Source organism: Spea bombifrons, chromosome 6, assembly GCF_027358695.1.
Source record: "Spea bombifrons isolate aSpeBom1 chromosome 6, aSpeBom1.2.pri, whole genome shotgun sequence".
In the NCBI taxonomy this organism is placed as follows: domain Eukaryota; kingdom Metazoa; phylum Chordata; class Amphibia; order Anura; family Pelobatidae; genus Spea; species Spea bombifrons.
The window spans coordinates 3,901,374-3,920,178 of record NC_071092.1 but is presented as its reverse complement, the minus strand read 5'-3'; the positions used below and the strand labels follow the sequence as shown (position 1 = coordinate 3,920,178).

The 18,805-nt window shown below is 39.6% G+C and overlaps 1 protein-coding gene across 3 annotated transcripts in view; it reads right to left on the bottom strand.

Annotated features, from left to right (window-relative positions):
* Positions 1-17,608, bottom strand: part of TAFA1 (TAFA chemokine like family member 1) — a 110,048-nt gene extending 92,440 nt beyond the window's left edge. The window contains exons 1-2 of one of the 3 annotated variants that reach the window (XR_008354945.1): positions 17,074-17,608; positions 15,381-15,501 (exon numbers count right to left, since the gene is read on the bottom strand). Coding sequence is in view for 2 of the 3 variants with exons in the window: in XM_053469928.1 (XP_053325903.1) it covers positions 15,381-15,498 (118 nt within the window). In the remaining variant the exon portion in view is untranslated. The remainder of the gene's footprint in view (positions 1-15,380; positions 15,502-17,073) is intronic. The other 2 variants (XM_053469928.1, XM_053469927.1) reach the window with 2 other exon arrangements.
* Between the last annotated feature and the right edge of the window lie 1,197 nt (positions 17,609-18,805).

Sequence of the window (18,805 nt, the reverse complement as noted above, 5' to 3'; positions counted from 1 at the left end):
TGAAAAGGAGTCAGGGAACCCTGTGAACAATCGTTTCCGAGGTTTTCAGCCATACTGATTATAAACCACATTCTAAATTAGAACCCGGTCATGTAAATAAAATTCTAGCTAAAATTCCTGGGTGGATCAAGGCTCCATGGGGCCGTTATCATTGGAATCAAAGAAGCCCTCTTCTTATCCATTTCCATAACTACGCACTACTATCACTGCGGGTGGCATGTCCTTGAATGTGTATGAGATATATAATACAAGTAAATCATCTGCTGCTCCTAAAATGTCCTATAAACATACTTTAGAAAAACCCGCTTTGTATATTTTGTTCCTTGAGGGGTTCTTCTTATTTTTTTTTCTGGCATTCCTTATTAAATTTATTCAATATGTTCCAAAATTTAATCTAACGAGACCCAAAAACCGCAATGTTTTTTTTTTTATCCTTTAAACTATAACTTTTTTAATATAAAACATAACGTTGCCAGCCCTTTATGAAGAGGTAAGACGTGGTGTCTGTATCTAGGTCAAAATCCGGGAGAAAGATTCTGATTGTGTTACCTCTAAAAAAATCCGAATAGAAATACATTTTCTTCCTCTAATATATTCCCGCAGCGTCCTCATTTTCTGCTCTGTTGCTAATAAATTATTCGTAGCCTTCTGTATATACTCTATATAGACTAAATGGCAATCACAGTATTTTGTCTTTACTTTTTTGCTAGACTTTAAAGTCATTTTAGTAGGTAAATTTGGAAGGTAGCCTAAAACATGTTTCATCGAAGAACATTACTAGCCAGCAACTGATAGGTCTTATCTGTATATGAGATCTAAATAAACTTAGATGCACCAAAAAAACTTTAAGTGATAGGGTGTAAGGAGGTTTTACTTTGTTGAGAGGGTAGTAGGTAAGTGCAGGGATTTAAACATGCATGGGGTAGACGTACAGCTCCTGAATCTAAGACGAGACCAACGACTGATTAAGGTTTCAGTCTTTACAGCAGGAGAAACGGGCGACTAGACGGGGGCCGAATGGGGTTTATCCGTCTCCATAATCTAGTTAAAATGCTTTGCTTTATTATTATAGCCTTTTAATACAACAATATATATCGGAACGCAAAGATTATTCCGTGTTTGAGGGCACAGATACATTCTGAACTGGGTTTCATTCCTTATCTGAAGTATGTATCCACTTTCGCACAAGAACTAATGATTCCAGCAGTAAAAGAGGCAGCAGATGAGATATTAACGGAGAAAAACAGAGCTACAATCAAATTTGTTTTTGTGTGAAGATACAGAGTATAATAAATACCCCGCTCTCCGCTCAGAAGTAATATTCTTCATGGTATGAATGTTATCGGCTTAGTAGTATATAAAAACAAATTAAGGAATCAAATGAAGGTCTTGGGAGTCTTAGAATAGTTAGTTTACATTTGATGGATTAAAAGAAAGAACATAGTAAACAGCCACAAAGAGGTTTGTTAATGTTTCCGAAAATGCTTTTCCCCGTCTCTGTAATCGTTTCCGAGAGCCTTCTGGTAACTGAATGACCTGATAAAGGATACCTATTAAGGAATGTTTTATGTCTTATCTTCCAATGGTGGAAAGGCAGAAATAGTAAAACAAAAGGATTTGTCTCACCCAAAGAATTAGGATTTTTCTCTAAAGTTAAACAAAAAAAATAGAATTCGACAATGTTTTCATGTTTTTCACATTTCCCAGTAACGGAGACGATTGGATATTCTAGAACAACGGTTCCTGATCCAATCCTTAAGGGTCACTTACAGGACTGGGTTTTAGTGATTACCGCATTTTATCCCAATAGAGAGATTAAAAAAACCCGGATGGCTGGTATGTCCCGAGGATTGGGTTGGTAAGCACTGTTCTAGACAAAAGCCGAGAAAGTATTGTCCGAAGTCTGAAATATAATGTAAGCAGTTTTAATAAGAAAGACCCAAGGTCGGGTCCATAATAAGTCATGCAGGACCCATGTCTGATTCGAGGGTAACGCTCTAAGTTTGAGAATGCTTACATCTGTTCTAGGCTATCGTATACATATGCATGCTTGCATCCACGCGCTTTCCTTCACACATACTAACACCTTTAAACTCAAACACACACATTCCCCAGAATGTAACACGCAGTATTATATGAGTAACATCAGGGTCTCCACCGACCCAGGGTCACTGTTATAACACGAACGTCTCTGCTCCTTCTAGTTTTACAATTTCAGAACACGGCCTCATCCGGAGTCTGCGTCTCCTCCCGGCGCTCCGGATCATATTGTTACACTATCCAAAAAAAAACAAAAAACCCAAACAGGTGTGTGTTCTAAAAACAACTGGAAAATGAATTATCCATGCAACATTGGGAGAAAATCAGTGTTTTTTTTGTTTTTTTTTTAAATAATGAAAAAAATCCTTCTAGATCCTTCAAAGCAAATGTCTCCAGGTGCAGCGACCGTACGGCGCACAAAGGAGCTCGCAATAGAAGTCACCTGCCGGGCTGGCAGAGCGTGCGGGAGGGGGGAACGTTTCTAAATTAGGTTCTATGTATAGCCATACTCGGTGCTACTATACGTCAAACAAAGGGAAGGTTTCTCAAACAGCGGATTTTTGCTAAAAATTTATTATCGAGCGAAAATTTGCAAAAATCGGAAATCTGCCTTTGCCGAGCAGCTTATCGTCCCCGTAGTCCACGGGCCACCGCAACAATGTATCTTCTGCAGCAAATTCTAATTCTAATTCTAGTACCCCTTGCCAAGGCAGGTAAACGTGATGAATTCCGCAATTGTTGAAATATTTAAATTTGATTATTAGTCATCTGCTAATTAGCAGGGTAAGCTGTTGGAAGCCAAAATTGCACAGGAAATGTTAATTAGCTCATAATTTATGTTAAGCATTTCTAAATATGTTTACAACGCTCTTCATTTAGCAGAAATTGAACTTTAGAAATAATTTGCATTTTTTAATGCTATTTTTCAGCGTAAACATGATGGTAACAGCCACGCTTTATTGTTCCCCGACAAAGGTATCGGTGTTAGGCATGCCGCGCTACGCCGCTTCACACAGCCGCATGCAGCAGAAAGCATTCTCGGGGTAGTTATTAATTCAACGGGTCCTGATGAATTAAAATGGGTCACCGTATGAGCTACGGGGCATGTTAACTATTCAAAAAACCGCTCTTTTGAGCTCCGAAAGGAGGGAAGACAAATATATAGATATATATATAGATATATATATATATCTATATATATATGAGAGAGATAGGGAATTATTGAGAAAAATGTAACTAAAAGCATTTTGTCTCCGCTGTCTTGATATCCTTTAAAGCCATACCAGGGAACTTTTGGGCTCTGGCTACCCGGAACCAACCCTTTGCGGGACGCGGCTGGTACTACCCTATGACACCAGTGTTTGATCCTGCTGATGTTGCAGGTGGTTCCAGTGACGTCGGTGGGTGCTAGTGAGCCAAAGAAGTAAATATTGGGGAGCAGGGCTGAAATGTCAATGACGGGGCGTCCCCTGCACTTTAAGGCCAGCAGCGGCTTGGTGACATTGTTACGCTCGTGGCCAGGCATGTCTAGCCGATGGCCGCATAATGGAACACTTGGTCTGTGTCTAGAGGTGCTGTCGGCCAGTTTTCCAATGGGAATTTGCCTGCGGTGCAAAAATGGGTATTCCAGGCCTGTGGGGGAGCAAGGGTAGAGATTTCATGTGACCTCTTCCCCCGTGTCCCCTTTAATTAAAAAGTGATCCACTTGATTTCAAGATAAAACAATGAAAAATCAAACTTTGATTTTCTGCTTATTTCAAACGATGCGTCTGAGGATTATGTGAGTTATGCTCCACCAACCACAAAGAAGTCGTAGCCAATCCTAGATGGAGTATCAATGCCAACTGACTCCATTTTAGCAGCTGTGACCTGGGGCTATTCTGCCTCTAACCCCTACCATGCTCAGCCACTTGATTACCAAGCATGATGGGAGTTTGAGTGAAAAGCATCTTACCTCACAAAGCTTAAATTTCACTAAATGCCACCAGAAAGAACATTGCCCACATAATTGTGCCATCATTTTCCTATTCTTATTTCATATTCATGCTTTGATTCTCCCGGGCCCTCCTTAAGTAGCAGAAAATGTTTCAGTCATTAATGGCAGTTATAGTAGAAGGGGGGGGGGGATAATACATTCTACATAACAGCGTGTCTCCTGCGAAGAATGATTGACATAACAATTCTAACGTTTAGAGTTTCAAGCCGTTGAAATATTTAAGAAAACCAGCATCTCGGATGGGAAGCGTGATCACTTACAGCTAATCTACGCAGAGAAATAAAGAGGACCCACTGGGATTACAATACCCTTGTGAAAGAATTGTGTAGACCTGTGATTAGCAGATTCCAACTGGTGCAAAACAAGTCTAGCTGCGGAGTTCTACGGTTTAACCTCCTAGGTTCCACCGAATGTAAGAATTCCGGGATAAATGTGCTTTTCATTCACATGCACCCGATTCATTCACATAACAACAAAACATCATCATTCATTCTTAAGTAGGTTTGGGCCACCTCTCCATGGGATGGTCATATGATGGTCCCGACTGGTGGTATATTGTCCCAATGCCTTATTCCCTAACATTTCACCTTGGTTCATCATGGAAGAACAGACAATGATCACACAATCGACCTATGCAACCTCCTGGTCCTGCCTCTATTACCCATGTGCAGCGCCATTTTGGAAGATGAGCATAGTGGATAAACAATCGTAAAAAATCATCTGGATTGTCGGACATTTTTCCATCTGCCATCAAGACCAATTTGTGACAATCAATAATCTTATAAATGTTAGCTGTAGGGTGCTGAAGCTGGACAGTGTTTTTTTTTAACCCAATAATCCACATACGGGTGCCCCTAGGTACAATCAGTCAATAAAGCATTGCCACCATCTGTCATTTGATACAATATTACACGTTAAGACATTTTACTTGTCTATGAATGGTGGAATGTCCTATTACAGGGACAATGTGACCCCTATCAAGACTACAAACCATGGATAGAAGAACGTCAGAGAAAGTAAACTCAACTGCAATTATCCAACAAAGAGAACACCTGCAAGTCGCACATTAAATGGGACACTAACAACTAATCATGTTGTGACATCTGTTAATCATCAATTTATATGGAAATGGCAGCGGCGGAGGGAACGGTGTTGTTATGAACTCGATGTGGGAAGTAATACAGCGAGTTATAATAGGTGTTGATTAGAAATGTTACCTTATTGAAGAATTGATCTTTGAAGTTATGAACATGTTACTGTATCGTTTGCAGTTTCATTTTACAGGCGGAATCCAAGGTCATCGTTACCCAGAAGTCTCTCATGAGCTTCGATGAGTCTCTACAGCTGAAGCCAGTATAAGCTGATAGCGTTGGGGTCCCTCAACTCTTCAACAACAGTTAATCAAGAACCCCAAGGTCGAGGCTCCCCATCAAGCCATCTTATTACGCTTCCATCATAGCATACCTTTTCTATCTTCTTCTTAAATCTTTTGCCTTCCCCTCCACTCATCTCCATTAACGGCTCCTTTTACCTTGGCATGAGGATGGTCCTGAGCGAGTACAGGGTCCATACCCCCACAATGCATTTATGTAAATGTTCTTCATTCTTAATGGAACTCCCCTCTACACTTGTCTATGCTCCACCGATTCCCAGCATGTTACCCATTCCACCCATTCCCAGCATCTATTTATGACCATGTCCTATCCATTTTCCCTCAACAAGGTGCCTATAACCACTATGTAAAAATATATATTTAACAAAAATAAGAGGAGCCATACATGTTCCTACTTTCCCCATCAGTTGCTATTCCTGTGCAGCACCCTGCATCTTTTTCTGGAAAATGATGAAATATCTGCCAGAAAAGGTTTGAATTGGCCGAGAGGTCTCTAAAGTGTGAACTATTGTATCCATCGGTATGGCACGCTTATAACCTGTACAATGTAATAGATTAAATAGTTAATTGACTATTTGTTTTCTCTACATGTGTCTAATAATGCTAATTTATCACGATCTGGTATGATTAATATAGCCCTTTATTGTAATAATGACCACTGTGCAACATTAAAGAAGTGATATGGTTACATTCACAAGATATTCTGTTGGATCTAATGCTGAAAGATACATGCAGCGTCTGTATAGGTGAAATGCTGTATTTATAACTGTCCTGACATAGTCAAACCCCCGGGTCTAAGCATTTGCAGAACCCGTCATGTCCCCCTAATCACCTGTCTGGTTTGGATGGGTGATGGAGCTCCAGCCTCCTGGAATCGTTTCATGAAGGCATAATGCAAGCCAGGTAATTACAAATATGCTGCAATTTGAAAATGAACGTTTAAAGCCAATTGTGCAACGTGTCCTGCAGTCGGCACGCGTGACATTCTCTGGCACATGGCCAAAACTGCATTGGCTAAGTTCCTTTCTTACAGTCTTCTGATCTAGTTCCAAAACTTTAACAATATCAGATGCAGGAGGTGCAACAGACTGAACGTCTCCTTTTCTGATTATTGGGCGAGAGGGGACAAGTAGTCCTCTTCCAACCTTTCGTCTCATATCAGAAGGCACAAGTATCTGGCACTTTCAGTCCTTCAATTGAAAAGAATGCAATACTACAGAGGATAAGAAGTCACTCCGATCTTTAAATCTCTGGGTCATGCTGGGGATGCACCCCATATAGAAGGTAATATGTGGAACAGGGAGGAGGCCCCACAAGTGATATTAGTTCTAGACACCTGACACAAAGTATCATTGAGAATTGCATCCCTGCTTGGAAAGTCCATGCTAAAGCCACGTAATCCCGAAGAAAGTTGCGAGGGGCAGAGAATCTCAGGCCATCCCCCCAGCCAAGCTACGAAGCGCAAAAGCCAGCTCCATATATCTTTTGCGTTGATAAATACTTACACCTATTGCCATTTCTTTGACTTTGCAAATGTACATTACTACTCACTTTATCACCCACCAGAGCGTGCGAGTTATTCTTTTTTTCAGCAACGCTGTAAAAATTCCCCACCATATATCATTTTAACGAATCTATTGTAAATGAGTCATTAGGTGATTGGATGTTTGAAATGGTAGGATTTCACTTTTTTTTATTGTTTTTTTGCTTTTCTGTAGCCTCGTTAATTTTGTTCCCCCTTCCATAGGCAGCCACCACCGTCACGCTCACGCATTTGTCTCCGACTGTTATCAAAACATTTGAATGCATTAATCCGTGACGAATGGCTCCATTTGATCCATAACTGATTTTTCTGCCTGCCAACTAAAATAGAAGCAACGAGGGGAGAAAAAAAAAATCATTACGCATAAAAGTGACCACTAAATTTCTCACAGAGACGTTCCTGTTTAATCAGTTTTTTGTAGCCTTTGCCTGAACGCGTAGTTAAGTATTTCTACAAAAGCCTAGAAATACTTGTGTATGACTTAAAACCAGAACTAAAAGGTCATTCGGGTCACTGATACCAGTACCCCCAAAAAGTGTAGATGCTTTGGACCACAATTCCCTAAATTTCACCTAGCATTGGACACCAGTCGCTGAGCATCATGGGCATTGCAGTAGTTTTTCGTATTCATGCATCAATACCTGATCTGCCACAAGGGCGGCAGTGTTGGTTAGTATGAGACCCTATCGCAAACTGGCCCACTGTGTATCTGCATGGTGTCCCAGATGGCCATTCCAGGCCTTTATATAAGCATATATGGGAACTTCCCAGGGTGCCTTTCCTTTTCTGGGGCAGTGGCTTTATGGAGGGGCAGAACGTGCGCAGAGGCCAGGGTACCCCTCTATGGGGCACGGCTAGCCATATGTGGTTGGACCAAGCCCCAGACAGCCTTAAATTGGCCAAACGCAGCTCTGCTACCCGGAGAACTTGACTCTTGGACTCTAGAATTCCGAGGTATGTATATACCGTTGATGAAGGACTACATAATGTGACTTCATGTAAGGTCTACAATATATTAAATGCCCCCCACTATGGCTTTATATGACCCTACAAGCCGAGAAGATGCTGGCGCTGGATAATATTCTGTAAATAGAACATTCCAAGAACTGGTTTCCCTGCCACCCCTTCCTAGCGCCATATTTTGGGATATGGAAGCCTTTTAGGAAATTAACATTGGCATGAAAGACTTGTTATTATCGCAGCTCCCTCGTATGCATATCACATTCACATATATTTCTCACACTTGACAACAAGCGTATTAAAGCCGTCTTTTTGTTGAACGGTTTCATACTTTGCTCCCGTGCCCAGCGTGCGTTGTGTATCAAAGAGATTCCTGATAACGTTACCATGTTTTTTTTTAAATGTCTTTATAGAAGAAGTTTAACCGGTAAAATGCAGTCCCCTCTGCTCTAAACGCAGCAAAAAGAATGCTTTATTTGTAGATTAAAACAGTTCTTTCAAACTAAACTCAAAAGGATGATTTAAGCTGATTATTGATTGGATGGCGTGAACATGCTGTGAAGTTACCTACTTATGGGACTGAGGAATACAAGTCAACACACAACTCCATAGAACCCATGGTTTAAAAAAACATTTACAAAGGGGTTTTATTGGGATCTTTTCTTCTCTGGTGAGATAGGTAGCATAGTTGGTTTCTTAGAACTCACTGGAATCTCTTACTTGAAAGGCGTAGAAAAACGCAGAGGAAATGATTTGATGCTAATAATATCTGGGAATAGCTTTAATCAAATGCTTCTTCATCGTAAAGCGATATTAAAAAGAATATTATTCAATATGTTATGACCTTGCTCATCAGGAAGGCCCATAGAGACGTGGTCGGATGAGTTTGGGGTGGAAGAACTTGGCCGGCGGCACAGAGCTCTGACCTCAACCCCGTCCAACCTCTTTGGGATGAACCGGAACGGAGATTGTGAGCCAGGCGTCTCGTCCAACATCAGCGCCTGACCTCACAGACGCTCTACTGGGTGAACGGGCAAAAATTCCTACAGAAACACCCCAAAATCTTGTGGAAAGCCTTCGCAGAAGAGTGGACCAACTTCATATTAATGCCTATGTATTTAGAATGTGATGTCATAAAGGTCTCTGTTGGTGTAACGCTCAGGTGTCCCAATACTTTTGTCCATATAGTACATAATAGTAATAATAATAATAACAATAATAATAATAATATATAATATAGATTTCTGGGTTTTTAGCATATGTTAGATTGGAAAACACATTTACACTTAGAATATAAGTTTACAATGTTACCTGATCCTTTACTTATAAGATAATTGGAATTGGACAAGTAGCATAATATAATATAAATGTGTCAAACGCTACAGAATTTTTCATATATATTAAAAATCGATGTTAATTTGGAATCCCGGTACATTTTATAATCGTATTAAGCTTTGTCATTTTTATGGTAATCAATCTTCCGCTCTATACGCATCAATCTTTTTGTTTTGCTAATAAGAACCCTCCGTTTCCACCAACTCAGTAGTATCGTGTTACTTTTATTCTTTAGATGAAAACACGTGGGGTGTTATCCGGTTTCCTCGCGGGAAGGCGGAACTCTGTAATTATATGTGATGCGTATAACATGCAATTACACACTAAAATAATATTAATTATAGGGAAAATAAGTTTTGTATTGCGCACTGGAACAGAGGGTTGCACAGAGCCACTGGAAATAAAAACTTGCTAATTGCAAGTCGGAGGTCACTCAATATAAGGTTACGAAAACAAAAGCTCGATAACTTATCAAAGTTACCGTACGGCCCTTGCTAAAATATATTACTTATAGGGGGAATAGGGAACAGTTTCTAAATTTGTATTGTTTTTATGTTTTATGTATTATATTTTAGAATCAAATCTTTCGGATAGTTGCAATCAAACTAAGAAAGCGTATGACATTATTCCTGCCACCAAGGAAGCTCATTGGATGCACCTAAGAATTTGAATAGTCTTACAGCAGCCATTGGTTGCTATGGTGATAAGGCGGCTTTTCAAACTTTGTATCAGAGACAATATCTATATTTTTAAACCCAATAATATCTTATAAACAGTATGAAATGCCAATGCATTCCACAAAAGAGAAACGAGCCATTGGGGAGGATCTGCTTTCGAGAGCCGGCCCCAAGGTTTTGCCCATACCTTGAAAAACCTACCCAAACCTTATCTTACTACTTTTTCTATATATCTGCTGGGAGGCTGTTCCACTTATCTACCACCTTCTCAGTAAAACAAGACCAAATTGTTCAGTAACGGGGAAAGCCGATGCGTACTAAATAAATTAGTGTCAGTAACAAAAAAAATGTTAAAATGCTAAAAAAAGGGTTTTTTTTAATAATAATATTGCATTACTCTATTACAAAGAGCATTTAAATGCTTCTCAAAAAAAATACTTTGTATAATAATGTCCCTTTAAATCTACGTTCTGTCCACGAGCTGCACAATTCTACATTTCAAGCCAACTCGTGATTATGTTAAAAGGAATGCCTAATTAATCTCATATACACAAAACGCCAAATCTTAAGATCCGTCTGTCTTTCCATATTTGCTTCTGTTGAAAAAAAATCTTCTACAGCAGAAGAATTTACACCGTGGCATGAAAATGCATTTGCCTTTTTTTTAACACGACACCCGTTACTAAATAACGCCCATGGTGTTATTAAGAATACATGCTTCGAGCTAAGATGCTATGTTGGCGGAAGACAGAGTACAACGGAAGAGAATTCGGAATGAATTATTCACAACTCCTTCCACTTTGCCTGAGATTTCCGATATTCCTCAAGAAAAGGCGCACAATAATTACAAGGATACCTAGGTTTCCGACGAAGCGAAGAGAGCTTGCCACACTTAGTTGATCTTATTTTGGGTTAATATAGACATTTTGGAAATGTCTTAATGGGCTCCTCTGAAGATTCGCTTCTTTTCTCTCTCTCTCTGCCGACCAGTGCAATAAATTAAAAGCATCCAACTCATATGAGATCGACAAGGAAATTTCCATCTGTGACGATGAGCACCTCGAATGCCCTCACCTGCAAATACACATCTAATGCATCCTTTTAAATAGAACCTTGTTTGTTGAAATAATGTTTTCCTTTGGTTTTGTTGTTAAAATCCATTCCTGGGAGCTTTCTAAACGGGTTGACCCTGAAACCACAAGAATTAACCCATCAATTGCCAAATGTGTTAACTAATTAGCTCTAATACTCATGGAAATCTTGACTTGTCATTATTTCAAGAAACTTCAAGTCAACTCCACTCAAGCAGGGATATCAACCGTAAGAGTCTTAGATACCATCAGGTCAATGTAAAATATGAATGAGTCCGTTCCAGACCCTGAGGTTTTGCCCCTTGGCCAGAGATTGGGGCAAAACCCAATGTAGCTTCCAATCTATAATGGTTGTTGTCTCAGGCGGACGCTGCTTGTACCTGATGGGCCGTCAATAATGTCACCCCGGGACTTCTTTGTATCCGGAAAAGTCTATGGTTTCAATGTAGTCATTTTGGTCTTATAGAAACACCGACCCCATATGAGGTAGCTCTGGCCATAAATATGTCTCATCGTCTCAGTTTCAAACCACATTCAAATTTAATGAAAGCATCATATTCAAAGCACGTGGAAACGTTTCCGAGTCCAGCAGCAGCTGGGAACCACATTAAAACAGTTTTTTTTATATATATATATTTGATCTCAGCAAATCCAGTCTGGGACTAATTCTTTTGATTTTGTTTTGGAGCATCTGTCTGGGAAAAAAAACCCATATTTTTTGTATGTAAGAGTCTCGGGATCAGCTTATTTAGAAGAAATCCCATAGAAATAAACACATATGACATCATCCATGTACATGTTATAGAGTGGCCATTTGTTTTCTGGATTTAAAAAAAAAGCAAAAATCCCCAAAAATCATCTGCTGATGACAGAAGGTCCTACAGACAAATCGAACTGCTCCAAAATATTTTTTTTCTATAAGACATTCACTTACAATTCAGGCTGAAAGCGCGGCGAGTGATGCGAAGGGGATGTCTGGTTCCACTCATCTGTCAATGTAGTGGATTATTTCTTGAGAGACTGAAATTGGCTGCCAGGGATGAGGGCGCCATCAATCTTACTCACATAGGGTATGGAGACGACTCCTAAAAGAGTCCCGCTTGGGGGGGACCGCGCTGTTCTTAACCAGGTGATAAAGCGGCAGAAGAACCCGAACTCGTATCACCGTCCTGAGCGAAAGATGTATCATTTTTACATTTCCTGAGTGTTTGGTATTCCCCCGACATCGCGCTTATCCCGCCTCGTAAAAGAGGTCATTTTTCAAACTTAAGCAAATGCTTGAAAGCAAGACGTTCAGCCCTCTCGTTATTTTTGCTTTTTTTCGTAACGCCTCCTTTTTTTCGGCCACTTTTATGACCTGACGTTGGGTTTCCAGTTGGAATTTACATGTAATAATCTGGCTGAGGGTTATCCAGCTAATAAAGCATTGATATACCTCACCGTTCAAAGATTTGGGTTCATTCAGCTTTTTTCATGGAAAACAGGGACATTTCTGGCTCTAACATAATTGCAAAAGGGTTTTCTAACCATCAATTAGCTTTTTAAACTTAAACTTGGATCAGCAAACACAATGAGCCATTGGAACACAGGAGTGATGGGAGTGATAAAGAGCCATTGGAACACAGGAGTGATGGGAGTGATAAAGGGCCATTGGAACACAGGAGTGATGGGAGTGATAAAGGGCCATTGGAACACAGGAGTGATGGGAGTGATAAAGGGCCATTGGAACACAGGAGTGATGGGAGTGATAAAGGGCCGTTGGAACACAGGAGTGATGGGAGTGATAAAGGGCCATTGGAACACAGGAGTGATGGGAGTGATAAAGGGCCATTGGAACACAGCAGCGATGGGAGTGAAATTCCATTAAAAATCAGCTGTTTCCAGCTACAATAGTCATTTACAACATTAACCCCGTCTGCGCTGGATTTCTGATCCATTTCATGTCATGTTAATGGACAAAATTTGCTTTTCTTTCATAAACAAGGAAATTTCTAAGTGACCCCAAACTATGTGTGCATATTTTGTAATCTCAGGTTAAATAGAATTTTTTATTCCCAACATCTGCCTTTTAATACCACGCATCGGCCATTATATCCACCATCACAACACTGGACTTTGATTTAATGGTCTCTGAGCATCCTTATTGCTGTTTTTCCCTCTGGTATATCACAGCTGAAAGCCCTGCTTGAATGCAGGTGACTTAATTCACGACATCTTTCCCTCCTGACAAGATACGATTTTCCATAAGGACCGATATCAGAGCCATTCGGTCACCACCATTATCAAGTTACTATAATAGAATATTTTTGATGAGCTCTTAAAGGGTTAAAATTGATTTTGGACTAAAATGCAATGAATGAAAAGCTAAAATCTTATAGTTCAACTTTTTTTCCCCAAACATTAATTATATAAAGCATTCTATTTTCCAGAACGAGTCCAATTCAGACTTAACGCAGTTAGCAGACGTCGCCTTTTATTAACATTTGCAGGAATCCATTAATTAATTAGCGTTTAGTACATTTCAAAAGCAGAGAAGAACTATATGACGTGCTAAATATTGCTAAAAATAACATTTATTTGCATTTTCAGCTCTTTCCACTTTAGGTCTTTTAGTTAACGGAATTTCATCGAATGCAGAACAATAACTACAATTACATTTTTAATAATTATTTATGAAATTAATGTATTAATAAATTAATTATTATTTTTTTTATATTTTTTTTTTTTATTTATAATCCATAATCTAGAATCAGTGAAATATTTTGATGCATCCGTGTTCTGCATTTTACTTTAAAATGAATTCATGATTAATTACTGAAAGGTCTGAAAATCACTTTTTCTTTTGCAACAAAAGCATTAAATGCAACAGCAAAAAACCTACTTATTTTAATTAAAATTAGAATATCAATAGGTGGCACTAGTGGGTAAAAAAAGTTTTTTTAGTGACGTTGGCCAAATGTCCCCCCAAAATGCTCTACGCAAGTATCACACCTGGCCGCCGGGCGTTGAGCTCTATAATATATTTTTTCTACGCACATCATTCAACTCAGCACACCTAAAATAATTATTTTTATTGCTAAGGTCATATGATTCATGAACAACATTATTTTCTTTTTTTTATCGTAATATTATCGCATTTCTAGCGTCATATAAAAACGATTGCAAAAAAATAACATTAGCCCATGATAAACAAACCGAATACCCCAATAAAATAAAAACGTGAAGGTGACTGTTTAAGGGAAAATATGCAAATAACGCAATGCTTTATTGTCTTCTTTTTTCGGATATGATATGGTAGATAAGTGGAACAGCCTACCGGCAGAAGTGGTAAAGAGTAATACAGTGAGGGGATTTAAACATGTGTGGGATGGGCATACGGCTCCTGAATCTAAGACGAGACCAACGACTGATTGAGGTTTGAGTCTTTACAGAAACGGACAGACTAGACAGGGGCCGGATGGGGGCCGATCTGCCGGCAGGTTCTATGTTTCTATGTCTCTGTGATGGGTAAACTGTTGAATGCATAACTTAACCCTTTCAACGCACTGAAATGTGTTGCCCAGCCTCGAAAGGGTTACCCACACTGTATTGGCACAAATCCAGAGATCACGTGCTGTTGTTGAATTTACTGTAAATGTTTGAGTCGGACGGAAGGCAGATATTTTTCTTTAATTTTACTAATTTAAGTCACACAACTCAAGCAGAATGATCGATTATTGCAAATGCAAAGTATGGCAGCTTTGGAATGTGCGAAAGCAACTCTACAAACCATATACAACTAACTGAGGATGATGGGTGTTGTAGTCAATCAAAACCAATGCTAAAACGCTTGACAATTAACAGAAATGCCCAATTAATATGACAATCGTTGTTCTGTTCGGTGCAGCGGCCTCTGATTATAAGCTAAATCCTCATAGAAGAGAAAAGGCTGACTTGTTTCATCTTTATGTCCAAAGCTGTTCTGCAGCAGAGGTGGTATTTAATGCATAACTAAAAACAGTTTTATTAAAACCACAAAATGCACACCATTATCCAAGATTACTCCCTGTACTACTTACTCCAGTCCTACCTCACACCTCTTAGCACAAATAAGCATCCCTACAGTCATTATTAATACAAAACAACCGATCTCTGCCTGTGCAGGTTACTCCAGCCCTGCAAGCACAGCCCTTAACTCCATAAAGCATTTAGGTCTTTTTCACAGCTTCTCAGCAGAATACCACCGGATAAAACCACAGCAAACCACATCTGAAGAGGGCTTATGTATGGCCATTTCAAGCATACAAATAAAAAGCACCCCGCATTGTATCTGATATCAGAGAGTAGATGGGGTAAGGACTCCTACCTGGTCTGTGAAGGTGATGCTGCTGGAAGGTATGATGTAGGGAGCCCTGGCAGCACAGCAGGGTGAACAGACTTATCCACAAAAACAGGATCCAAGACATAGCAGAGAACATTGTCATTCACTAAATGGAATAAAAAAACATGAATTATTACCCTGGCCAATCAGTATACATTTTACCAAACCACCGTTTAAATAATAATGCCCTGTTACATGACCTCATGCAGAACATCCCCAAAGGTCAGCACCATGGAGAAGGAAGACGTGAATATAATGCATCAAGGTGGACAGGAGAATCCCTTCAATGATTTAACAGAACAAATGACTTCCTTATGACCCCCTGCATGCTGAACTAGCAATCAGAGCAAATAAATATATAATAGCAGCATTAATATATTATTATGTTTAAACATTTATACCCATAATGTGTGTCATCACTCCTACAACTCTGAGGGTCTGACACATTCTGCCAGTGGGTTCAATGGCTTAAAGTCATGGGATCCCCATCCCTGCTGCATTCATTTCTTAAGTCATGATATATTAATTACTGGGACAGGGTTAGGAGCTGTCCAGTGCTGAAATCATGCGTTTAACCCCTTAAGCTGATGATTTTTTGGCTGTTTGTTATAGAACAACACAAGCTAATAGAATCCTCAGAAACAATGTATCAGCATTAATAAATATTATGACTTTTGTTACCAAAATAGAATGGATCCCCTTGCATTCACATACTGTGCGTTCACTGCATTGCCCATTATGCTTAGCCAACCAGTCTCCAGTTTCTGTAATCATTGGCTGGCTAAGGATGGTGGGATTTGCAGTCCCAGCAGCTTGCTGGATTGAGGGCGTCCTCAACCTTTCTCTGGTGCAGCTTCCTTTAGATTATAACAGTGAATTAATCAAACTTCAGACACTCTCCCTACCCAGCCAGTCACATGATACTAGTTTCTGTTCATTAACCCAATCAGAGGAATATGGCATGAAAGCCAATGGGCATCTACAAAATGGCCAATCATCTAAGAGAAATCATGGGAATAAAGGGTTAACCCCTGAGTGACCATATAGACCCCTGTTATCAAGAACTGTACTAAAGGCTAACCTTTGCGCATATAGTATACTGCTTATATAATTATATATATATATATATATATATATATATATATATATATATATATATATATATATATATATATATATATGTGTGTGTGTGTGTGTGTGTGTGCTTGTGATAGATATATATATATATACCTATTTTTGCTCTAAAACTGTTGTAATACTTCCAGACCCTACACACTGCCTGTATTCCCTGTCACACCTTTAAATCTGTATGTATGGACACTTGACATATATTATCCACACTACTGGCTACACCCCAGACCCCCCCAGTGGGGGACACAGGAGACATGGGCCACTCCTGTTGAAGTTCCCTAACAGGATGGTCCCCTAGGAGCTGACCTTGGGGTCCAGCCTCAGACACTGCCAAACCTTATAACCTCAGATCCCCCACAACAGCTTCACATGCCCTATGGACGTGTATGCTACATCTTAACACCCCAGCATCTCAGCTATTACCCCCCAACACACCCCAATCCTGAATGCACATGCCATGGGATCTTGGTGTACATGACACCAGCAAAGGACCTTTAGACCTCCATCCTGTAAATTTAAATCCCCCCCCTCCCCAAAAGCCTCTTACCTGAGTAATCCAACCAGAAAACTCCACAAGCATTCATTTGAAAGATCTATCACTTTTTAAAATCCATTTGCACCAAAAATAAGCCTTTTTTTTTCAAAAGTCAGTTCCCAAGATAATCTGCTTTGTTCTTGTTTTGTTGGAAAAAAGGGGAAATAAATTACCAGGTGCTGCCAATTTAACCCAATCCTCCAGTGTTTGTAGAAGAGGGGAGAGACATCAGAGATGAGCTTCCAGCATAAAAAGTGACAAAGATCTGAGAAAGGGAAAGCAGTTCATTTTTTTGCATTTCTTCAAATTAAAAAAAATCCAATATCCCTTTTTTGTTGTTGTTGTTGATAATTTGGAGGGGTCCTGGGATGAAGCCTGTACGAGAGAGGAGATCAGGTTCCTTGGTATGGGGGGTATAATAAGCACAGATCTCCAGGAGCAGCCAGATCTGTGTGTATCAGCAAGGCTGCCTATTCTCTGAATGCTTCAGCTACACTGGGTTCCTGCTCTATCATATGCCTTAAAGAGACACTGCCTCTTTTTCCTCCCCAAAAAAAAAAACTACCCATCCATTCAAAAGACTGCCCACCAACTTCCAATGTCAGCTCAAAAGCCTCATTACAAAAATCAATGGCCATCCCAGAACATGACATTTCATTTTGAAAAATGGACTCTATTACTAGCAGCTACATAAGACTGAGACTGCATGAGACTTGATAGCAAAAGGGACCTAATTGCCCATATTATTTTTTTATGTATTGTAATCAGTCTGTTACTGCATTGGGAAGCCAGTAAAATGGATTTATTCGGTGGATATTCAGTGTTTGGGGAAAGAGAAAAAGAAAATGCATTTTGTTATAAATCATGTATTTTCCCTTTTTTTTAACAAACAAAGAAAAAAAAGGTGCAATCACGCTTTTAAGGGGAAGAATGAATATTATGAATCCCTTTTAAAAATGTTAAGCTTGTGTTATTGACATAATCTAGAAATTAGGTGTGATTTTTAATAGATTCATCCATTTAACCCATTGAGGCATGGAAAGCACTAGAGGCATCCTTAATACACATCCCCTCTTTGCAGCCTTTTTTTGCTCCATACATGGGTTTGCTTTTTGTAATTCCCACTAGTCTGGCCCCTAAGAGGTTAAAGGTTTATTGTGAAAACAGGAGAATGTTAAAGGGATGAGTGGGTTAGACTTATGCAAACTGATGCTGGTCTGAAGAGCTTACAATTAACATGAGTCTCTCTAGGAGTAAGGTTAATGCATCTATGAGGTGACTGTAAATGTTGGCGTCCTCTACCACTCCAACTCCTATACATATCATCCAGCCATAAATGATTCACATGGCAGACCGTGGCATAAAATGACATATCTAATCTCCATCTCCCCTGTCACTATGTACTGCAACTCCCACCATGCATACTTACACCGTGTGTGGATGAGCATCATAGAGATCATACCTCTATCATCTGCCTGAGCATGGAACATAAAGGGTGCTTCTGTAACTATATTAAAAAATATAAAAATACAAGAAAATCTAGAAGAACATAGATACCCATCCAATGTATAAAGCATGTGCCAGGGGCGAAGTGTAATGACCAGGCATGGAGGTTCCTCCTAGTATTGTTTGAGCCGTATAGGTGCCGTAGAGAGTAGAGACCCAAATATTCTTGGTGCCCTAGCCAAATTGTAGTATGGATGTCCCCGTCCCTCAGACCCATTAGACTCATATAGATTTGGTA